Consider the following 24,854-nt stretch of genomic DNA (forward strand, 5'->3'; position numbering starts at 1 on the left):
GTTTAGGGTAATCGTGTTTTGTGTCTTAAGCAAATCAAATCTGTTAAATTTATTTAAGACTCGTTAATTAATCGCATTGTCAAGGATCTACATAATCCGTGATCCGTTTATTGCTCATTTAATTAATCATGTAACTGTGTCTATATAACATGCTTGATGATGGTGATGGTGGATTTTATTATACTTGATGGATATTGTTGATTTATTATAATTGTTTTTATAGTTATCAATTTTAAATTTAAATAATGAAGTTATATTTCATTTGTCATTGTATGCATTTCTAATTTAATCATGTTTAAAATTTTAATCGTTTTATTTATTTGAAAGAGTTATAAATCATGTCGTTTCATATACAATTTAATTTGAACTGTTTAACAAGCATGTTAAGTGTATCGTGTAATGTTATACATTTAATAAACATATCCATATTTAAGATTTTGACACGTTTTATTATTCACATTTATTCATTTATCTATTAATTTACTATATTTATATAACACGATTTTAACGTGTCAAAGCGGATTGCCAAGATTGCTAGATGTAATTGATTATAACATTTTCCTATTTAACTCTTATAAGCTAACACGGATTGTCAGAATTGTTAGATGTAATTGATTGTAACATTGTCGTAATTAACTCTTATAATGATCATTGCTGGATATGGTTACTATATGAAGATTGTGGAGAGATATTTAGAATGATAAGATCTCTATTGTACAGAAAAGAATAAATAAACGAACAACTATATATAAAAATAAATCAATAAAAATATAATATTAAAAATATTTATCTTTAATTACTAGAATATAATTGCAAGAATTCATCTAGTATATATTTAATTAAAGAAAATCCAATAATATAATAATTTATTGAGCACTAAGTAATTTTGATCAATAATGAAACCGAGACAAAAATTCGGAAAAATATCATCCGAACGGTTCCCGAAGGATCACACTCATACCTACACTTAAACACACCCAAACAATTCCCAATTTCCTTCAGTCATACTCAGCAACCAGCCCGCGCTTATCTACTTCAATATCCAAACTCTGGCTTATAGTTAACGCCTGTTTACAATTTTCCCGCACGAACAACATTGTACATCAGGACAGCCAAGCCATTAATTGCTTTGTCCAGGACATTTCCTGTCCGAAATGTACAACCCGTTGAAGCAAATTTTCAGACAGTAGAGAAATATAAAACTGGCAGAAACAAATCAAGTGTAAGATGCTGTCTCAGATCTCTCATTCTCTAGAAAATTGTTTGCTTTTGTCTTTTATTTATTTTTCGTTAAAGCCCTTTCATTACCCCCCATGTGATATCCTTCATTCGATTCCCATTCTCCTTTATGTAAAAAGCCTGTCCTCGATTCCTCTCCTTCCCTTCCTTTGCTTTTCTCTTTTCTGAGTGATTTTCCTTTCATTTTTTCTCCTTTATTAATTTTGAAGATCTAGTGTTAGATATTTTGTGCCTGAAAAACCTTTGTTTTTAATCTCTTCTTCCTTTTGCTGTTGTTTCCATTGTCTTCACCAAATTCTCAGTCTGTTTTTACGTTATTCGTTTGTAATTGCCGTGGCCGTTTGTTTTTACACCTTTTTTTTTTAGTGATAGATCTTTGCTCTGCTAGGGTTTTATTTCTGCTCCCGGTTTTTACTTCAAAAGTATTCAGATATTATACTCTAATTAGGGCTTTTTTGGGCTTTTTTTGGTTTCCTGAAATGGAAAAAGATAAAACTCCGGGCTTACCGCCACCGTCGGGTCGGTTTTCGGGATTTTCATCTGGCGGAAACGCTCCAAACACTTTCAATGTGAAATCGGAAACGGGTAGTTTCGGTCAAACTTCGGAACCGAATCGTTTTAGTCACGATGTTAGCAAAATGCCTGATAATCCACCAAAGAATTTGGGTCACCGCCGTGCCCATTCCGAAATCCTTACTCTTCCTGATGATATTAGCTTCGATAGTGATCTCGGCGTCGTGGGGGCAGCCGATGGGCCTTCGTACTCGGACGAAACAGAGGAGGATTTATTGTCTATGTATCTTGATATGGATAAGTTCAATTCTTCTTCTGCCACCTCAGCATTCCAGGTTGGGGAGTCGTCGGTGGCTGCTCCAGCTGCTGCTCCGGTGCCTGCGGTGGGTGTGGGAGTAGGGACGGGGATGTTGGCTGGGGAAAATGTGAGTGTAGGTGTTGGGTCTTCAGAGAAGCCTAGAGTTAGGCACCAACATAGCCAGTCGATGGATGGGTCGACGAGTATTAAACCAGAAATGCTTATGTCTGGTTCAGAAGAGGTTTCACCTGCTGATTCTAAGAAAGCTATTTCCGCTGCTAAGCTTGCTGAGCTTGCTCTTATTGATCCCAAGCGCGCTAAGAGGTATTCTTTTTTTATTATTATTATTATTTTATCTTTTTTCATTTCAAATTCTTGGTTGTGCTGAATAGCTGAATTCAATTTTATAGTCATAACGTTTTAACTATGAATTCAGTCAAAAGTCTCAGAGTAGGTCTGTGGTTTTTGGCAGTAAGTAGGTAGGGTTTTCATTTGTTTCCTATAATTGATTTAATTAATGAAGAAAAGTTTCCTCTATATGAGTTTGGTCATCGTGACTGAATATAGAGTTATATGGGTGTGTTATGCGTCATTGAAGGAACCATGCTCCACGTCTATGTTACTCAGATTGAGGGGTGAGTGTCAGAAAATGATATGTGTCCAACATGGATGCATTCAATTTTTGTAAGATTTTTCATATATTTGGAGCGCTGGACCTCCATGCCCGTGTCTGTCATATATGTGTCGGACACGTGTGCTTTAAGGAAAACACGTGTGCTTTAAGGAAAATGAAGAGTTGTGGCAACATAGCTCCATGTAATGTTGTGAGTTGATTTTTTTTTTTCAGCTTAAATCCAAGCATTAAGCCTTTTGGTCTCAGGTTGAGACTAGTTTCATAACGATGTGATGGCAGAGAGACTATGGTACTAGGTTTTAACTTGAAACTAGTGCAATTGCCTATGTTATAGTTGAATGTTATCTTCCCATGTTAGTGTCTCTTGATAATTCTACTCTCACCTATTTTTTTCTCCTCTTTAAGGAGTATTACTCTTTCTATTGGATTTCATCTCTTACAGAACAGCAATGAATGTTGTTGCCCCGATATGTGTTTTTGTTTTGACATCACCTTTTCTTGTCCTCGCCATGTTATAGGATCTGGGCGAATAGGCAGTCTGCTGCAAGGTCAAAGGAAAGAAAGATGCGATATATAGCTGAGCTTGAACGGAAAGTACAGACGCTGCAGACAGAAGCAACATCACTCTCTGCCCAACTGACTCTATTACAGGTAGTTGCATCAGCTCAGCACTTTCTTCTTATGCATTAAATGGTTTCCCGTTTCAACTCTCAAGGGTTCTGTTGGTCATATATTTATTTATGTGTGTGTGTGCTTATATATTTAGATCTAATGATTCATTTGACTCATTTCATCATAACTTATGAGCAGAGAGACACCAATGGTCTGACCGCTGAAAATAGTGAATTGAAACTGCGCTTGCAAACTATGGAACAACAGGTTCACTTGCAAGATGGTGAGTAGCTCTTGAAAACTTTTCGTTAAATACCATTATCTTTGCTTTATTGCCCTTTCTTTCCTTTAATGGAAAGACATATTAAGGAATATATAATATGTTATGATAGTTTGAAAGATTTTAATGTGAGAATTTGATTGGATGGACACTTGGACAGAGATAATAGATTAGATTGCAGCTGCGATGAGTGGATGTGTGTTCTTTGTATATTCTTATCATTTTAGATATTTAATAGTAGGGAGACTGTGTGTATGGAGGGCAGCAGAGAGGTCTGCATGTCTTTCTTGTCATAAGCTGAGGTGTGGTTTGAGAGCTGAGATACTACCCATGTTTTGACAACTGGTAATTGTCTTATGATCATTATATCCTGATATGAATCTTATATTTTAGTAAAGAGATAGTATTGCGCGGAACTTCTTCTTTCTCCTAATCTTCCACTCATAAGAGTGCAATGCGATGCTTCTCAGGCTTGAAAATGCTTTTGAATCAACAAATTTTACCTTTAGCAAATAAAACATTTTGTGTAATAGAAAATGTAGTCTGATGATATGATTAAGAATGCTCTTAAAAGATATGCTAGGTTTGCATATGTACCTAAGTTGTTGTTTGGAGTCAACTGTGATTACGTGTAGGAAATAATATGATTGAATTGATATAACCCTTGCTTTTTATTTTTAAACATGAAAAGGTTCATTACTGATGACAATTATAAGTAAATAATTGTTTATTGGGATTAGTTTCATCTGCACCTTCTTACATGGTTTTGATGCCTATATTAGTGATATTACACTAGCAAGGTTTACTAGTAAGGATTTTTAATGCTACTGTTGAGCTATAGTTTTGGGTCTGAAGAAAGAAAAGGATAACTAATGAGCTATGGCTTGCTGTTGTGGTTGATGAGATAAGAAGTGATTAATTCTTTGACATTCCTAAGTAGTTGGGTTCTCCCTGATTTTGATGTTGTTATTGGACCTTCAAAGATGGAATTTAATGGTTTGTATGTGATGTCTCTGCGCAACTTATGTAATATCAAACTTAAACAAAGAAAAATATATTTTGAAGGATTCTAGGACTCCTAATTGTAATTCGAGTTGCATTTTTGGAAGCAGACATATTTATTGTAACCTTTTCTAGACCCCTAGTTGCATTGAATGTGGTATGTATTGGTTCATGGTACCAGTGTCAAGATATGGCATATTTGCAGTTTGATGCCATTTTTATTTTATCAAAGTTTTGTTGCATACATATAGCAGAAGTGAGAGATAATTGATGTTTTATGACAATAGGTTTGTACAAAATGACACTTGAGAGGAGTGGTACTTGAGAGCTAGTCAATTAAAGATCATAATTTGTTTAAATGCAAATTTGGTGCTAACTTTTATTTTCTATTTGTAGAGAAAATAATTATCCTTCATGCAGCTTTTATACAAATTATCATTCTTTTTGCTTGAGATTCTATGTTAAGTGTTTTGTCTCTATGGGTTGTGGATGCTTTTTGCAGTTGGGAACAGATGACATAGCTGATTTTGGATGTGAGTATCTATGTATATATTAGTTAATGGATCAACTATATGATCTCATTCTGTTCCACATGAATTTCACCTGAAGGCATTACTTTTAGAGGGAGATAAAATATCAGTTTATGTTGAAATTGCACTTAGGGTGTACTTGAGTGAGCTGAGTTGAAAAAAGTGCAAAGCTCAAGCTTGACTATAAGCGTAAGGCTCGAAGCTTGGCTTGAGCTTGACTGAGTTTCATTGTTCAAATTTGAGCTCTGCTAAAAGTTCGAAAAACTCTAGCTTGACTTTATAAGGCTCAATAAAAGTTGATGAGAGAAATACTTACCTTGTTTCTTATGGATTCGAGCTTGAGCTCTAACAATTCAAGTATGATAATGAGTTAAAAGAGTATTTCTTGAGTTGAGAACCTGAGTAGCTTGCAAATACCCCAATTACACTAGCTTCCCTAGATATTCATATTATAACTGATCTCATGGTAGCTTGTCAAAGCTGTGCATCTTGTGAACTGCTTGTAAATATGCATTTTACTTACAGCACATCAGATACCTCTGCTTGTTTAAATATGTTGCTCTGTCTTGAATTTTTGTATGTCTCAAAACACTGTTTTTTTTTTAAACACCTAATACTCTTATATTTTCTATATTCCAAATTTATTTATCATGATTTTTTTAAAAAAAAATTGGCATTAAAAAGCATAGCATATCAATTTCATTAAAAAATTTAAATTTTAATATAAAATATTCTAAAATCATTTCTTTTTCTTAAATTCTGTGAAGTCAAAGAGGATAGAAAATGGGACAGAGGGAGTATTTATTATTTCAATGTTATTGGATGGCTCTGAAAGTAGGTTTTCAACTCTTTGGCTTTCATATCAGTTAAGAATATAAATGCTTTTGCTTCTACCATAAGCACCTCATTTATGTTTGAGCTGCTTTTATTGTTTGCCCATATTAATGCTGTTTTGTTGTTTTTCTTATTTGATAGCATTAAATGATGCACTGAAAGAGGAAATCCAGCATCTGAAGGTGCTGACAGGTCAATCAATGCCAAATGGTGGACCAATGATGAACTTTACTTCTTTTGGAGCTAGCCAGCAGTACTACCCAAATAATCCTGCTATGCATACTCTTCTAACAGCACAGCAGTTCCAGCAACTTCAGATTAATTCGCAAAAGCATCAGCATCAGTTCCAGCAGCATCAACTGCATCAGCTTCAGCAGCAACAACTGCAACAGCAACAGGAGCAACCACAACAGCAAAGTGGGGAGATTAAAGCTAGAGGATCCATGCCTTCCCCCAGCCAGAAAGATGGTTCACCGGATGTCAGCTCAACCGCATCAAAGGATTGAGGAAGTAGCGGTCAATAGGGCTAGGGCTAGGTACTGATGGGGCCTTTGCCATTGTTCAAAGTTGCGATCCGTTTGTTAGATAGGACACATATTTCTTTCTTGTTTCATTTGTTCTTTTACATCTCCTTAGGGGTTTCTATATAGCATTCTTTTCTAGGTAGTTATGTTTTAAATTTAGTCGGAGATTGACCCTATGAGATATATAATATCATCCAGTATAGTTTAATCTTTTCTGGAATTGTCCAACTTTAATCCGTACGATTGCTTGTATAGCAAGCACAGCCATGAGCCACGCAGGTATCATTAGGTAGAAGGGCTGAGCAGTCAAAGCACTTACATATGTATGAGCTTGTCATGTGGGTTCTATTCTCCTGCGATGCGTTCGAAATTCCTAATATGAATGCCTCAGGTCAAACATGTTTTGTTTTTGCATATTGCAGCATTGCTTTGCAAAATCGTAAACGTAGGCCAGCCATGCAAGACTGGGATCCTTTTGAGAAGAGTTCATCTCCTGCGTCGCCATTAATGGTCTACGAAGTGCACCTGTAATATATTAAACATTATTGCATAGAGTTTCAAAAATAAAAGTAGACGTTGAACAACTCACAACTTCATCCACATGGAAAAAAAAAATGAAAATACAGTTACCACTCAACAGATATGTTGTATATTCTTTTCGTCTTGATTATTCTTATCCATTTTTTTTTCATTGTAGAATAATGTTCCAAAATGATTTTTTTTTTTAATTTTTAGACGCCTCATAAACTTCTTTTTCATATATAATTTACTTTTTTTTACAATAAATTTAAAGTTTAATCAGTAAAAAAGATAAAGACAGAAGAGAAAATTGTGAGAAATTACCTTTCTTGATAAAAATATTTTAAAAGTAACTATCAAAATAAATTTAACTGTTTTTAGTCATATTTAATCATGACTTGACGAAAATACCCTTTAAACTATTTCAAATAAATTAAATCATTCATCACAATTTTTCCTCATTTCTCCTCATTTGTGTTTCGGATTTCTCTCTCACCATCCCAATCTCTCAAATTTTATCGATTTCTCTGTTCGGCATCGTCTGCTATACTTCCGATTTCTCTCTCTCACGTTTTCAGATTTCTCTTTCTTACGCTTTCAAGACCAAACAATGGTTTTGACATGCTTGGATGGGTGGCTGTTTGGAAAATTCGATTTTTAGGTATTTTGGATAAAACTAAAATGATAAAAATAATCACAAATGTATAAAATACCTTTTAATTGAATCAATTCAGGACCTAGATATCAATAAACTCAAAATTTTGAAATTTATACATCTAGGTTTTCAAAGAATTTTTTTTTTTTTTTTAGTCAAAGTGGGTGTTTTAGATAAAAAAAAAATTTGTATTTTCATTTATGAAAACATGTTGAAACACTTTAATCTATGCCAAATTGTCAAAAAAAAAAAAAAACAAAAAAAAAGAAAAAAATTGAGAGGATTTGAAGTTTCACAGGTTTTTGTACATGGCTTGTCACAGGCTTTTATATATAGCGTGTCACACGCTAACCATGGCTTGTCACAGGCTTTTGTACATGGCGTGTAACACACTAACCATGGCTTGTCACAGGTTTTTGTACATGGCCTATCACACGCTAACCATGACTTATCACAGGTTTTTATACATGATGTGTCACATGTATTTGTACATGGCATGTCACACGCTAACTATGGCTTGTTACAAATTTTTGTACTTGACGTGTCACATGTTTTTGTACATGACATGTCACACGCTAATCATGGCTTGTCACAGGTTTTTGTACATAACGTGTTACAGATTTTTGTACATGACGTGTAACATGCTAACCATGGCTTGTTACAGATTTTTGTACATGGCGTGTAACATTATAACGTGTAACTTCATTAAGGGTAATTTTGTCTAACTTGATTAAAAATAGTTAAAACTATAAAGAGGGTCATTTTTTAAAATATCTTATCTTTAAAGATTACTTTTTAAAATGCCCCTAAAGAGAATTGATGATTTGAAGAAGTAATGGTGTAATCATAATGACTTCATTATATACAACTATTTAATCTCAATTAAATAGTTCATCAAGCTAATCATATTTGGTATAGTTTGATTTGGTTTAACTCTAAAGCTTGATTTCTTGGTCAGAGCATGGTGCCATTAATCTAGGACTTCAGATAATGAAAAGCAAGTGGGAGCTGCTGGACCCCTTTGCACCGCGTTACCAGCTTATTTATGACAAATCACTTTCTACCCACTGAGTCCCAACAAGGTGATTAGAATAGTAGGTAGGGATTCTCTCATTATATTTCTCTCTTCCAAACTGATCTATTTACTTGGAAGAAAACCTTAGCCTGCTTTTATGATATTTCTCTTTTGTCATTTCTTGTCTTCTGTTATTTGTGTTTCTTGATACATATGAAGAACCCCGGGGGAAGAATGAAGAGCCTTGGGTATGTCTTGTTCTTATAACAATAGCTAGACCAAGCTTAGATTGCTAGAGAAGAGATAGATAGGTAGATGGGTCAAGACAATTTCTTACATTATAGTGTAAAAGATTATTGATGAGAAATCTCAGGAAAAGTACATGATATTACAAGTACGTTATGATTATACAATACCAATGGAAACACACACACGACACGGTCGTACATCAGGAACAAAATAGAAAGGAAAAAGGAAACAAACAGGAAAAGGAAAAGGCCTAACTTCAACACAATTGATTACTTGAAGTCGAGCCTTATATGCATGTCTTTGTTTTTTCCAAGCATTAGGTTGACAGACTAGCAATTTGCGGGATGAGGAAGCTTGCACATGCTAGGAAGTTTCATGGCAAGGTTAGGGTCGATGCCAAGGGAAGGCAAAAGCTGGGAGTTCTTGTAGGAGCAAAGGCAGCGCATGTCAGCTTGGGAGAGAGCGGAGCAGCAAGTGGATGTTGGGGGAGGAGGGTTGGGAGGGGTCACAGCTGGCTTGCATGCCATCAAACCCGAAGCAGGCATGTTGCATATGGTTTGAGCATCTGCTAATATAGCAATATGAGCTACAACAACTAGTAGTGTCGCTATAGAAGCCAGGCTCTTGAATTTCTCCATTTTCAGAGACTTTGGAAGTTGGGAGGAGATAAGCTAGCCTAAGAGTATTATTTATAGGGGAATGAAGTGTAGTCCGTGATGATCCACCCTGTCGGTTTGCCATCATTCTCCCAGACTGTGCACTCACGGGGATGTGAACTTGTGGCAGAGAGAAAGCCTTTCTTTTGGACGCTGATCCCATTCCTGGACATCTCATCAAATCAAACATCCAAGTCAAATCCCAAATCCTACATGCCACTACTACCACGACAATTTCACTACCACTTATGGCTAATAGATTATTTTTATTTTAAAAAGTTCCCCTTCATATAGTCCTATATATATACATATATAAACCAAGTAACAATTGAGGTTAATTTTAAGCAAATTCGATAATAAACTCATCAATTTGTTTAATTTAATACACTCATCAATTGAGTGTACAATAATAATTTTTTTTAATTTTTTTGAAATAAATAAAAACCTGAAGGGAGTAAAATGAGTAAATGGCAATGAGAAATATATATATATATTTTTAAAACTTAATAAGTCCTTTTATTTGTATTATAATATATATGACTAAACGGTTTTTTTTTGGGTATAATATGACCATATGCTTATAAACATATTTGATTAAAATGAAAAATGTGGCATATATTGAAATACAGTTGTTCTTTATAAAAATAAAATCATGCATTTTGCATATTATCACAAATACTAATCTTTAATTTTTAGTTATTCAAGCATATTTTTATTTACTATTGTCTCTAGTCATATTTTGTAGCTTTTTGTTTTTCAGAAGTAGAAGATAAAAATGAAACAATACGAAACTTAACTTGTAAAATTAATGAATGATTATATCCTAAGCATGAAATATATAGTATCTCAGTATAATAATTTTTTATTGAAGTAATGAGATAATATACTTAATTATTCTTTTTTAAATATAAATTTTTGGATTTAACATAGAATTTTTTTTTAAATAATACAGAGTACAAAAATATCATGTCCACTACTTTTTTGAGCAAAAATATATGCAATTTACGATCAAGCCAAATACCCTTTTCGTAATTATTTATAATGATGTTTTTATTAGATGAATTGGCATGCTAAATAAGTGACATGTCACCTCACAAGGTCATTACAAAAATTCATGTCTACCTTGAGACTCAAGCTTGCTCTCATTGGGCAATTGCTGAAATACTGTAACATGTTTCCTCTTTCACCACAATTGTGTGATATAGGTTTGAGTCTTTCTTAATTGTTGCTTTACTAATCTCTAATCTGACCTTTTGGTCTTGATATCTTCTTTTTCTTTTCACCCATTTTCCTTTTCCTTTCAGGTTATTTAGCAAAGTCCAAAAGCATGCTCAGTTTGGTTCAAAGAGAGTTTCAGTACATGGAATAATAGTATTCCCCAATGTGTGCTTTTCATTTGATAAGCTCTATTGGTGTATAATTCCCACCATTTTTGATGGACTTATTACTTCCAAGAAAATGTGTTTGTTCTGAAGTTAAACTATATTTGCAACGAGGATGAAGAGAGGCGCTTATTCTACATGACTGAATAGCCTGGGCCACCGCCTCCTTCTGGCACTGTCCACTCAATATTTTGCTTTGGATCTTTGATATCACATGCCTGAAAAATATTCAAACCAACATTGTTAAATTTTGCCTCACAGAGATACAAATCAGTTTAACATAACTTCTTGAAACAATAGCAACTAGTTACACCCAAAGAAAGCACAGCTCTATTTCTAATGTGGAAATTGCCTTTAGAGACTCAGAAAATGAGGGACTAAAACCTTAGGTGCATGCTTTTGGATCAACGAGTTAGCCATTTAAGCTTCCATCATCTTGAAATATGCATAAAACTAGATGAAATAACCCATTATACCATCATAAATTTGATTCATGAGGAACAATTTGCAAGCAGTTAAGAGGATTTGGCACATTTGCAGAAACTACAACTTGTCATATTACCAGAATTCAAATCAAATATGGCCCTTGCACCTTGCATTTAAGGAACAATGGAAAAGAGGGCACAACAAAGAAACTTCTGATGCTTTCTCTTGCATCTCAGGCGTTAAAATTATCTCATCTCATCTTCAGATAGTGCTTCACAATCACAGCTCATACAACACAAAACTTATATATGTTAACATATGATGTTACATAAAGATGAGGAGCGTAAGTGGGGAAAAAGATTAAGGAAAAGGAAAGAGAAAAACCAATACCAATTTAAAACTAGACCTAATTTATTCTTCAAAAACAACACTAGACCTGGTTTATCCAAACAAACAGATAGACGAGGAGAAAGGAAATTTTTAAGGTAGTTTCAACTAATTGTTCTGAATATTACCTTACAGTGCAAGCAATTTTGAGCATTGATCTGCAATTTCAGGTGATTCTTTTCATCTGGGACATACCTTCAATTCGAACAAAGATGTAAAAAAAAAATGGTTTTCAGGGAATATCATACAAAGATTAGCTGTAGCAAAAACCATAATAAGAAACTTACTCGTATACACGGGCAGGACAATAATGTGACTCAGGTCCAGCATACTCTGGCAAGTTTACATTTGCAGGAATATTGGGGTCCCTCAGGCGAAGATGAGCTGGCTGATCATGGTCATGATTTGTGTTGCTCCTAAAATGCAAATAGAAGTAAACATATCAGACATGAATGGAGACAGATGAAAAAAGAGAATATGCATTTTTCCCTAATCAATTCAGTTTCCTCATACTGCATTTTGTCCCTTTCCTTCATTACCCATAATTTGGATGGTATCCAATCTAAAAGGAGAATGCCACTTGCTACTATTTTGACCAGCGTCCAGATCTGGGGTCACTTTTGATGCAAAGGAAGCTATAACAGTCAGTGAAACAAAACAGTCAACCCATGGAGTATTAGTATTTTGTGGTACTGCCAGCTTTCTACATAGCACACTCCTCCCATGGATTCCAGAATGATGATAGTAAAACAAATTTGGAAAAGAACATCATAATTTTTTATAACTTTATCTCATAACTTTTCCATTAAAATATTATGATCATTACCTTTATTGACAAACAATGACTAGTATGATGAAAATGATGGTGAAGCTCAAAATTTGGGCCTCTAACTCAAATAGGCCTTCTTCAGGGCCAGAAGACTCCACCACAGTGTAATCACTAACGAATAGCTTGAGAAAAAAATGAAAAATAACTGAGGAATAGCAGAACGCTACCTCTATCATTATTAATAATGATGATATACTCTCATAGTTTGACCTATGCTTCCAGCAGCTATTGTGTTTCTGTTTGTCAAGAAAGCCCTAATCATTTGGATACAGGATCCACATATGGAACTTCCTATGTTAGGTGCAATGAATTGAGAGTGCATTTTTTTATTAGAAACTGGTTGCACCATAGCCATTTCTGTAAAAGCAACATCTCTACCAAGCTCTGTTAAATGAATGGTGCACTGGATAATACTATTGACTCACATCTCCAGAATTTAGATAGTAATGATGCATTTTGCATGTTGGTCAGCATCTTTGCTGCATACATCTCATGTGCCGCTGAAATATGTACAAATAAGCAGGTGATCACTCCATCAAAAGAGCACAACTACTTTGAAAATTCATACGTGCCAAAAAAGGAAAAAACCGTTGAAAGTGACACTTTTTGCCTCATATTTCTGACCCCAAACCTGTAACTTACAAAAAGCTTAAGGCTATATTTAAGCACATCTCCTTTGGATTGTTGAAGACAAAAAGAGCTTCTTCATACATACATACATACGTACATATGTACAGATATGTGTGTGTGTGTTATTTATGTATATATCCATCTAAATGCATGTCCTCATGTGCTTTAACTGGAATATGCTAAAATAGGTGATTCGGACATAAAAACTCAATGTAGAGATCAAGAAGGATGGCAGAAAATCATACTTTGACATTTTTTTGAACTTAACATAACTAATTAAGCTTTTAAAAAAATCTAATTAAGATAAAGATAATTAACATAATGCCAGGAGTTCCAGTGTTCACCTGTGCAAAGAGGTCGGCACATCAAAGGACAAAATGCCATCTGGCTTTGGGTATTGAATTGGGGAATGTAACCTTGCAACCTGCAATAGTGAGTGTGCTTATCAGTTCCCCAAGTTATGCAACAAAATAATATGATACTATAGTTACATGATTATCGTTTTGTCCAACAGCCTGTGCACCTTGGTTTTTGTCATTCTTAATCTACACTAAGAACAGTATTTATGCTTTGTACAAAAAAAGAAAAAATCTTTTTAAGAATTTCACAGGATTAGGCTCACACACAGCATCTTTGAGACATCCTGACATAGTATTGAACTACAAAGAGTGCTTTTTGTTTATTTCCCTATTGACTGGTTTTATCTACAAAACAACTGGGATTTTTGTTTATTAAGTATGCAAAGAATTCTAACATGGTTACCAACTGATTCCTAGGTCAAGATAAATCCAAACATTGAGTTTGTTACTATGGTCTCACTTGCATTCTTGAAAACTAGAAAAAAAGTTTCCTTTACATTTGTTGCTTCATGGTCAGGTTTCCCATGCTTAAGCGTAAACGGAGATTTTCCTTTCAATACGTAGCTGCAACAAGAAAATACAGTGTGAGACTTACATTAGAGAAAAACAAAGTGCGCAAAAAGTAATTATCAAAAAAGCTATGTCCAGAAAAAGATGAAATCTTACTGTTCCAACGCACTTATGGCTAGGCCTGGAAAAAGCCCATACTCGAACGCCTACAGGAAATAAAACTATGTTTAAAACATAAAATCACATCAATGTTTTGACTTTGACTAAATAGTCTCCTTCTTTTTCAATCCAGTAAGTCCAAATTGATCAAAATTTGCCACCCACATAGTGGGATGTCCAGACAAATTATTCAAAATGACCAGACTGTCTTGTAAAATTTTCTTCACCACCTGTAACCTTACCAGTTAGACATATAAATGAAAGGTGAAAATGAACTAATCCACCACAAGAATATGTGATTCCTTTAAGAGAGCAAATTAAAGTAAATGGGTTTCTTAATCTTTCTTATCAACCTAACTCCCTAAAGGCATTTAAATGAAAACAGTATAAAGAATAGAACAAGCATTACAAAAACCAGGGGAAATGGATTTATGAACGGCAAAGATACTGAAATGCTTTACTTACAGGTCGGTAATTCCGAGCTTTGTGGAGTTCTTCCCACACCCATGAATCTCTTAAAGCATCCCAGTATGCTTCCATATTGGAACCTTCATGAAGTACACCAAAAGTAGTTTCCGCTGCTAGCATTCCTGTTAGAAACATGCCCCTGCAATTACTTCCACTCAAGAAAGCCTAGGAATGTTCTGTCTACATAGCTTTTAACATAAGTTTTGATACTTAAGACACCATGAAAATGTTTTTAGTAGTCATATAAAAAGATTTGGATTCTTTAAATCAGCCTGACTATGAGGCAGTACAAATGGAGTGAAAGGGCACAATTATGTAGCATAACTAATATAAAACAACTAAAATTTAGCAGCAAACTACTTTGCAATTCCTCAACTTGCAAATGTTTGGTGTAACGTAAATAGGAAAATGGCCTTCCTAAGTCTCAAACATACATATAATTTGTGAATGCCGGACTTGTGCATAAGCAATACTTTTGCAAACGCTAGATGATGGGGAACCTTGTTCAGATACAAAATTAGCTGTGTTTAGCATCTAAATTGAGCAACCAATGAACCAATAAATTGATGGAATATAGCAACCTGGAAATCTTCAGAGGGCTATACATTAGCGATAAAAGGAATTAAATAAGATTTAAGGACACAAAAACAGATCATTTGCATGAGCCAGGATCCTAAAAGATATTTTCTCCCAGCAAAACTTGCTCCCTAGATTGGCATGTTAGTAATATGATTAAGGGACAAAGAACTTCAGATATGCATATTCTGCCATGGTGGAAGACATCCTATCAGTCTCATACATTGCCTTGGTATATTATGAAAACCTAAAACAGTTGCAATCACTCCTTCCATGTCCTTCCGCTATATATATAAACAAATGAAATGAAAATGTGGCAGCACGCAATTACATTACATACCAATGGTAGCTTATTCTCAAAATGCAGGCATTTTACATGTCTGATTTATGAAGTAAATTTATAATAATAAAAAAAACTCTATTTGCGTTTATTGATGCATTTGAGTTCTTCTAGAAGTTGATATACATACAGTTTTTGTCATTTTATTGCAATCTTTGAATATTTTAGAAAACAATTACAAGAAAAGGAACTATTATTTTATGGAAGGCTAGCCCACATAAATATTATGTTTGAATTGAGAATTTATTTGACATTATTCCTTTAAACTTCATTGGTTGAAAATAGTGTATCTATCTCACATTACAAGGTTAAATTAACATCAATTCAGAATGCCGTTGTGTGGAAATATAAAAGAATTAATATGCATTAACCAAAAAAATAAATAAATAAGAATCAGTAACAACATATAAACCAATCACATTGATTAGATTATTTACCTGATTTCATGGCAGTATGCGTTCCCTTTATTTTTGGAACGTTTAAAAAACCAGCGGAACATCCAATAATTGCTCCTCCCGGAAAAACTGGATATGGAACAGACTGAAATTTAACTAGCATCGTATTCATACATGCATAACATGTAATAACCAAACAGAAATGACAAACATAAGCATAATTAAAAGTGTGATTATAGCAATAAATCAGCACAACTGTTCTCCAGATCATCATCAACAAACTGCAAGAGTTCATATAGTGGTCACAGCTGTTGTCTAACACATTATTCCTAGGCACATCAAAAGCCTGTTTGGCCTAGCTTTTTTTTAGCTTAAAAGCTATTATGAAGCTCTTATGAAAAACAATAGCTTTTAAAATTAAGCTAAATCTGTTTGGTAAATTTACTTTTACAAGTTCTTTTTTATAAATAAGTTGTTTGACAAAATAATTTATATAAGTTCTAATTTTGATTAAAATTATCATAAAGGGTATTTAATAAATAATTTCTATTAATCACAAATTCCTTTGTTCATAATGGAAAAAAGTTAATTTTATTTTTTTATTTATAAAAAGTATAAAAAGTATTTTTATATAACATAAAATTTATAATTAATAATAAATCATATAAAAATGAATACAGATAATATTGGAATTATTTTTAATAGATGAGGACATTTTTGAAATAAAAAAAATCTCCTAAAAAAGAGGTGCATTTTTAAAAAAAGAGGAGAGAAAGCTCATTTCTGGAGCTTTTTCTAAAGCCCTTTTTTTCAAAATTTTATTCTTTAAAAAAAAGCTGCTTCTTTTTTTAAGAGCTTCTCCAAATTCTTGTTTGGCCTAGTTTTTGCTTTTAAGAGGCAGATAAGCTAAAAAAGAACCAGGCCAAACAAGCACGAAATCTACTCTAAAAACCGTATTGACAGTAGTTCACTGTGCTAGCCATTTCGGAACTTCAGAAAACAACTTTCTATTTTCTGCTAGCTTTTTTTTGAGCAATTCTGGCAAGTCTAACTGAGAAGTGGAAGATTGCTCAACTCACCTGAAAACCACCTTCATTCAATGTCCGAGCCCCATACTGGAGCACAGTCCCACCTTCCAGAAGAGGTCTGATTGAGGGATGATGTTTGAGTTTCTACCAGGAAACAAAATTAAAGAGAAATAGGATTGAGATACAAGATTCTTTTGCTTTGCATATGAGACACTCTGAATTCAAAAGACAGACATCAGTTTTCTGGATTATTTACAGCAACCGGCAAATTAAAAGACCAACTAAAATATAATAGCAAACTATCTGACCTATTTAATCCAGGCAAAATGTTTTTAAAAAGGATTGATTGAACACTCAATCTCTTCATGCAATAAAATAGAGAATTATACATATATGACAAGGTGCTTAATTCAAACCACCTGACTTGACCAATTGTTCTGATAAGATGAAAGAAACAAAAGAGGAAAAATTGAAATGAACTTGTACGGCTGAGATGCTCAGATAATGCAAAAACACAAATGCACGTGCATAATCATGTTAAAAACTAATAGGAAAATGAAAAATGAAGGGAACAATTAACAAACTTAATATGCATAAAATAGTTTCTTAATTATATTCGAGAAAATGGAACAATAGATCCATGTTCCATGCACACACTTATAAAAAGACCAAAACCGTAAAGACCCAGAAGAAATTCATTGAATGTTCTAGAAGACTTAAAATGTCGTTTACCTGGAATTCCTCATATGGATTCAAGAAAGGATTATGATAATTCAAAGCAACCACAAGACCAATTGAAATCTGCAAGCTCAACCAAAAAATAAAGGGATAAATGAGCTCCCAAGACAGTACCATTATGATGACCTATTGTCAATGATAATGCTTTTAAACTTGTATAACCAACAAAACAGTTGCAAGCCCAGCAATGTGTAAATCAACAATAGCTGATGATTTGGCAACAATGGTGAGAGTAATGACATTGCCAAAAGGACTGAAAGGTTTCAGAGTGAAGAAAATAACCACAAAAAGGACACCGGCCATGAAAATACTGAAGAATAAGAAATTGTTTTTTGAGCCATCGTGCAGCTGGTAAGGGAATTTCACACAAAATTTACCAACATAAAATAGAACTTAGTTAAATTTTCAAACCAGCTTTTGTCCAAATTTCAGGTGGGTAACGAATAAGAGGCATACCTAATACTGAGCCTTTATTTAGATTGCATGAGGGCTAAAGATTTGACAGACTTAGAGAGGACAACAGTCTTAACTCTTATCCAACATGATGGTATGCTTCCTTGTGCCTCAGTCTTTCCAATTTTGTTAAAGGGATTAAATAGTAACTAAGTAGAAGTTGGGAGAGGCTTATGGTCCTCAGTTTGCCAAACCAAAATATATCCCTTTGATATCAGTATTAAAAACTAGTTACAATGATAAGGAGCATCTATATCAGAGCACTACTGATACGTACAATAATGGAGCAGCATAAATTAAACTGGTAGTCAAGTGCAAAGGCCAAAATCTCTATCAAAAACTATAGATATTAATTTAATGCTACAGAGTTTCCTACTCCCACACAAATTAGTGGTGTTGGAAAGGGACGAAGAAAAGGTCCACTTATTTCATTGCTAAATATGATTAAGTTACTACATTTGCATATACCAAGATCCTACCAAGAAAAACATACAGTCTTCTGTCTGGTTGGCTTGGTAATAGATCCCATCTTATTGATCATTTTCACAAAGAAACATATAAAATACCAGAGCAGCAAAAAACTATTATTTTGATTAAAAACACTGGTGGTCAAGTGCACAGGCCAAAAGCTATTTCACCAAATATAGTTATTAATTCAATGCTACAGAGTTTCCTGCATCACATAAATTATTGGTGTGGCAAATGGGATGAAAAGAAAGTTCACTTATATCCTTGCTAAATATGATGAAGTTACTTCATTTGCACATATCAAGATCCTACCAAGAAGACATAGCCTTTTCTCTGCTTGACTTTGTAATTGACACCATCTTATTGCTAAAATGTTTCATAAAGTTAGTCTTAAGTTTCAACTATCAAAAACAGCTCATAAATAGGGCTCTCCACAGGGTTAGCCAGCTGTCCAAACTTAGGTTCCTTCATCCTCTTTTTTTCTTTTTTTTTTCCCTTTTGTACCAAAATTTCACTGTACATACCCATCATCATAGATCAATCAGAAATGAATTTTAGAGCATTAAAAGAACTTCCGATAATAATGGTAGTTCCCTAGAACACCTCTCCCTCCTTTAAATTAGGCCCTGGCATTTTGCAACCCGATGCCTTCTAATTCATTATAAATGCAGCTACGTGCAAAAAAAATATAAAATGACACCAGAATGTACAACTTCCAGTTTGAAGACTTGAATCCCCAATGCAGTATGAGTCCAGCTTAATCTATTTGTTTATATATGAACACCCTGCAAATTTTGCAATCTGGCACTTAATATGGGACATGAAATTCTCCATGGACTAGAGATGAATAACACTTGGAGTTTGAAAAATCCACATAAAACGGAAAGCATCAACAGAAACTTGATTACCTGTCTATCTTGCATGTGGTACACAAATGAACCTCCATAAGTCTTGGAATCCAACGGCCAACCTAATGTGTGGAGAACTGCACCAGGCTTATGCTTGTTTTCATCAATTTCCCAAACCTAACGGAATAACAATATCAACAAATATTATCTCCAATATTCAGCAACTATTAGCACAAGATTATATCTCAGAATGAAAACATATAAATACCTACACATCCAACCCAGCAAAATATATGATTTAGATATAACAAGATATTACCTCTTTAATTCCCAGAGCATAAGTCTGATGTTGAGCTTGCACATTCTCTCTCAGCTTGTACTTTTTCATCATTTTCTGTTCAAGAAAATTCAAAAAATGGCCACCATTAGCATGAATTGTTTACCAGTAAAGCTAGCAAACTTAGACCTAGAACAGCAACTTCAGCAACAAAATTCTTCCTGCAAACCTGTGATAATGATCCTCGACATCCTTCAGCTAGAAGTGTGATCCGACCTGCATGTTAACATCGTGGCTTAGTCCACTACATAAAACCTAATTTCACAGAGGTCTAGGAATTAAAAGGAAATTTATTCTGACCAGAAGAATGACACATTCAACTCAGGTCTATTTGCATACAGGTGCATGTTGCACTAGCATGCATATGGATGCAGCTACAGTGATAATACAATAACTCAGGTCTTGTGTAATATCATTACCAATTTGTTTTCTTTTTTCTTTCTTCCCCTTCTTATTTTTTGAAAACAGTTAAAAAGTTGCTTTTTCTTGTTGATTTATAATATTTTGAAACAAAATGGCACTTGCCATTCACATTAATAAAATTGATGACATTGGATCTACTTTTTATAATTTAAGTGTCGTTTGAGGTCAAATATGCTATTTTACGATGGTATGATGCTAATCTAATTATAGGAGTAAATTTTGAAGGCTAAAAAAAAAAAATCTTTTTGAAAAGCTTTGATCTTCATCTTCTTTCTAGCTTCTCATTGCACCCAAAAAGCTGGAGAGATCAGTTTACATACTCTTATTTTCTTGCTATGTTATGTTGTGAATGTGAACAAAAACGTTGTGCATTTAAGGATTACAAAAGTTTTATCTCCTATTCCAAGGAGAAATATAAGTCACATATGCAACTAAAAGTTACCTAAATATGAAATAACAATAATCATCCTGAATGACACTAAGAGTTAACTAAGTTATTCAAATAATAATAACAAAAAAACAGAAATGTGCCAATCCTACCATCAAGTCTTAACTTAATAGAATCTAGAAGTTAGATAACTTATACACGTATAAACTCACCAATATAAATTCCGTTATAAACCAGAAAATGAAGTTTCAACCGTTTTGTTTCCACAAGCCCTCTATTTTTATAAGGCACCAATATAGCATTTGTTTAGAAAGGAAGCTGAGCTTCTCCAAGCACATTAAACCCACTTTCTAAATTAAGTTTTGAATAATGCAAGGATATGTGTTCTATGAGGTGTTATTATTTTTCCCTTCTATCTGAATGTTAACAGGAGGTTTGGGAGACTATTGCACTAAGGGTTTCTGAAGCAACATGTGAGTTGTGTGGAGTGCACGCAGGTCCACTTTTGTTAATTTGGCTTTTCTTTTTTTTTTTTTTTTTTTTGGGGGGGGGTGGGGGGGGTGAGTTAGTAAAAAATGAGGGTAGGCACAGACAGAGAGAAAATAAGAGATGCCTTTTAATGCTACACCACGCTGGAAATTCTCTTTTTTAGAACCATCTTTGGCGATTCCCATGTCATTAGTTCCAATTCCGATAACTTTATTCTCCGCATCGTATAATATCTGAACAATGGCACACCTTGTCATTCATACAGCCAACATAAAATTGAACAGCAACAAGACAGATAAAATAGAAGTACCTCACTGGCAGCAAAACCTGGATAAATTTCTACTCCCAATTCCTCAGCTTTTACCCCCATCCATCGCACCAATTGACTTAAGCTACATAACAAGGTCCACGACATTAAGCTTTTATTATAAAATTGATGCCATTAAATGGGAGAAGAATTTGTAGCAAAAGAAACCAGCGACAAGATGTCGAACAAATGTCTAAACAAAATGAGCATGTGTAAAACAAAACAAAAATAAAACGTGCAACTCCAAGTAACTTCTCATAATTTTCTCCCTCTTTTGTTGGCAACCCTAGATCAAAGGCATAAATCACTTGGCAATATATTGTAAAGCTTTTGAATAATTTGATACGTATTTGTAACTTTCATTACCTGTTTTTTTTTTCTTTTTTACTTTGCTTTTCTGCAAGTTTAACGTTCTCATCAGGATTAAGTTTAGGTTTCTACATTGAACTGTTTTTCTTTGGCAATAGATATCTAATATTAGAAACATTTTCCTGTGTTCATTAATACTTTCTAGTTGACTCCAAACTGCCACATCTTATCCATTTACTTCCTTAATTTAGCCTTTTTTTTTCTTTATACTCTTTTCTTTATTATTTTGAATTTTCATTCAAGGCTTATAAATGTACATAACTTATGAATATTATTATAAAAGTGTCACATTATTCATATATTTTATCAATAAAATGTTAATTTCATTGAAGCAATTGCATGTGCCCATAGGCTAATATAAGTGCTATAGCTTAATTTCACCTGCAATCAATTGGTTGCAAGTTTGTTATCAGCTTACTTTGATTATTAGAACACAAAGAAAAAGACCCACTGCAATCTAGCATAGATACAGAAGATAGTCAACTGTCAAATTTATTTTCCAAGAAGAAGAAGAAGTCCAAAGCATGGTGCATGAGCATTAGATAAATACCTAATAACATAGTTTCCTTTGTTATTAAATGGACAAGGAAGTGAAATTGCACGATCCTTTGTAAGAAACCAAAACTTGTCAGAAGACACAGGGACATTTATTGGCGCCTGCATGAAAAGTGAGCAAATGACATAAAGTAAAAGGAGAAGACAAGAAGAATTAACAATTTTCATAATCTATGCATAGTCAGTGATATATCCTTCATTTTCTCGTAAAAGATAATAAGCAAGCAATCATTTTTCAGCTATAGGTATAAACTAAGTGCTTAAAAGATGTTAGAAAAGTATACAAGAGTTGAGAAGGATTCGTACAATTGATGTTATGCAACAACAATTATTTCCCATAGAATTCATCCAAGATTTGCAACAATTTGGCCGAGCAGAAACATGAAAAATGGTTAAAGAACAAATTTTGTGAGGTTTCTTGCGTTAACTTGACAAAGACCATGTAGGGAATGCAACCCTTTCCTACATCATCCACATAAGCCATAGAGGGAAAAGGGATTCTATCTTATGTCAGATATTATGTAAGTCTCATATGTATGGTTGAGATCGCCTATGTTACCGGCCAGGTTCAAGTGTACCAGTCTTTAATATACGATGAATAAATGAACATATTCTAAAAGGAAGATACAAAAAGAAAAGGCACCTCTTCCTGTTTCCATTGTGGGAGAAGCTCGTTCAATGCCCGAGGTTCAAAAACATTTCCAGATATGATGTGAGCACCTAGAATCACATAGAATTAACATTTTTTGCTAAGCAATCACATAGAAATATTAAGCAATTTTTATAAATGCTCAGAGCTAAACTTGCACATTCTGGAGCATTACAGACTCCAAGAGAACCAGCAGAGAACCAGTATACCATAAAGTTCCAAGCTCAACTGTCATAATCAAATGCACTCCATAATTCGGTCATGCCATTGTGTTCTATTATAAGAAAATATTATTTTTCCCAAACCACATTCCAACATCAACTCACATAAGTCTTTTGGCCCCTCTTTAGTTTCCAACAACATTTGGATGGAGATATGTTACACCCTAACAGTAATACTCAAGGGCACTCAATCTCAACAACCAAGCCATCATTTTCCAGGTTCTTTTCTCAACTGCTGTGACCTAACCTTATTGCAGATGCTTCGTTTCAATTTTTGTCTTCTCTCAGCCCTGCCATTCTCTTGGGCCTATACTGATTATCCAATTGCAGACATTCAGGCATTGTCATTTTTTCTTTTTTCAGATTTTCTTAGTGAAATTAAAGTGTTCATATTTCAACTTTCAAACAGATTGCTTTATCATATTAATCATATGAACACAAGTAAACACTAGGAATTGAAATTCAAACAACAGGAAGAAAAAGAATACAATCCAGATTTAACAAAAAGAATAATAGAGTCAACATGACCAAATGATTCAAAGTGCCATTCACAACGCAAACTACACACAGGCAACGTATGCCACAGTTAAACACCTATAATTGCACTCAACATAATTAAAGTTTACCAGGCAAACGTTAAAGAAAATAACACCTCAATGAACAAAATCTCCCAAAAGATGACAGAAACTTACCAACTTCAGCACCTTTTTCAACAACACAAACTGAGAAATCAGCATTCTTTTCCTGACACAATTGCTTAAACCTTATAGCAGCAGATAAACCAGCAGGGCCAGCCCCAACGATGACAACATCATACTCTATAGACTCCCTATCAGCTTCACTACTAAAACTCCTCACTTCCCCAACTAAACCCTTCAACCTTAAAAACCCATTTCCATCTCTTTCATGTTCCCTCAAATTAAAACGATTTGGAAAGTACCCAGATGAGAACAACCGATGAAGACCGATCCTGGAGCCTAAAGAAGCCGACTTTTGATTCAAATAGTGAAAACAGGAGTGCCCATTTGGAGTGGCACAGGAAATTGGACAAGTAAAGGGAAGGTGAAGCTGCTTGCGGTTTCTGAGAAAGGTTGATTTGGACGAGATTGACAGAAATCTGTGCATGATTGATGAAAGATTGAAGAGAAAAAATAAATGCTTCTTTTTCAATTCTCTGTGATTAAAGAGGGAAATGTGTTGATATTTATATGTTTATATCACATGTACAGGCTTCAATGGAACTGACGTGCGAAACTCATCCTAGTTTTGTCCTGCTCTTAGGGGTTGGCTGTTTTTGTGATCAACATCCTTTTATAGACTTCATTTATTTATATAGTATATAAAAAGATGAGGATAAGTTCTAATTTTAGGAACATGATGATAAGTTTCTGAAATAATATAAGTAGGATAGCATAATAATTTCTTTTATATAGTTATATGCTCGAATGTTGCATGAGTTCACCGAACTTAAAACTAAAATTATTTTAATAAGCATTATTAACTTGTTCTACACTTATTTTCTGTGTCCAAAGTAGATACAATGAGTTAATTTATAAATAA

The 24,854-nt window shown here is 34.0% G+C and overlaps 2 protein-coding genes and 1 pseudogene across 5 annotated transcripts; 1 reads left to right on the forward strand and 2 right to left on the reverse strand.

The window, feature by feature from the left end:
* The first annotated feature begins 1,235 nt into the window (after nt 1-1,235).
* LOC18602453 (Basic-leucine zipper (bZIP) transcription factor family protein) lies at nt 1,236-6,686 on the forward strand. The gene is made up of 4 exons (XM_007033841.3): nt 1,236-2,374; nt 3,203-3,335; nt 3,495-3,579; nt 6,084-6,686. The coding sequence occupies exons 1-4, from the start codon at nt 1,719-1,721 to the stop codon at nt 6,446-6,448; spliced, it is 1,239 nt and encodes a 412-aa protein (XP_007033903.2). The 5' UTR covers nt 1,236-1,718; the 3' UTR covers nt 6,449-6,686.
* A 2,285-nt stretch (nt 6,687-8,971) lies between these two features.
* LOC18602454 (putative lipid-transfer protein DIR1 pseudogene) lies at nt 8,972-9,575 on the reverse strand (annotated as a pseudogene). Its single transcript, XR_016025705.1, has one exon. The product of XR_016025705.1 is annotated as a putative lipid-transfer protein DIR1 pseudogene (transcript).
* A 1,320-nt stretch (nt 9,576-10,895) lies between these two features.
* Nucleotides 10,896-24,570, reverse strand: ETFQO (electron-transfer flavoprotein:ubiquinone oxidoreductase). Of its 3 annotated transcripts, none has more exons than XM_088805822.1 (18): nt 23,987-24,570; nt 23,068-23,144; nt 22,420-22,475; nt 21,504-21,585; nt 21,318-21,426; nt 20,063-20,109; nt 19,876-19,950; nt 19,617-19,733; nt 17,782-17,850; nt 17,101-17,193; nt 16,064-16,166; nt 14,708-14,832; nt 14,240-14,289; nt 14,071-14,137; nt 13,559-13,638; nt 12,043-12,171; nt 11,884-11,950; nt 10,896-11,160 (listed from the first exon to the last, which is right to left on the reverse strand). In XM_088805822.1, the coding sequence occupies exons 1-18, from the start codon at nt 24,417-24,419 to the stop codon at nt 11,077-11,079; spliced, it is 1,863 nt and encodes a 620-aa protein (XP_088661948.1). In that variant the 5' UTR covers nt 24,420-24,570; the 3' UTR covers nt 10,896-11,076. The 3 variants fall into 3 exon arrangements, with proteins under 3 accessions (XP_088661948.1, XP_007033905.2, XP_088661949.1); XM_007033843.3 differs by having other exon boundaries at nt 22,420-22,526; nt 23,987-24,569; XM_088805823.1 differs by lacking the exon at nt 23,068-23,144 and having other exon boundaries at nt 22,420-22,526; nt 23,987-24,176.
* Nucleotides 24,571-24,854: the final 284 nt, after the last annotated feature.

Source organism: Theobroma cacao, chromosome 4 (assembly GCF_053813885.1).
Source record: "Theobroma cacao isolate CCN51 chromosome 4, ASM5381388v1, whole genome shotgun sequence".
Classification (NCBI taxonomy): domain Eukaryota; kingdom Viridiplantae; phylum Streptophyta; class Magnoliopsida; order Malvales; family Malvaceae; genus Theobroma; species Theobroma cacao.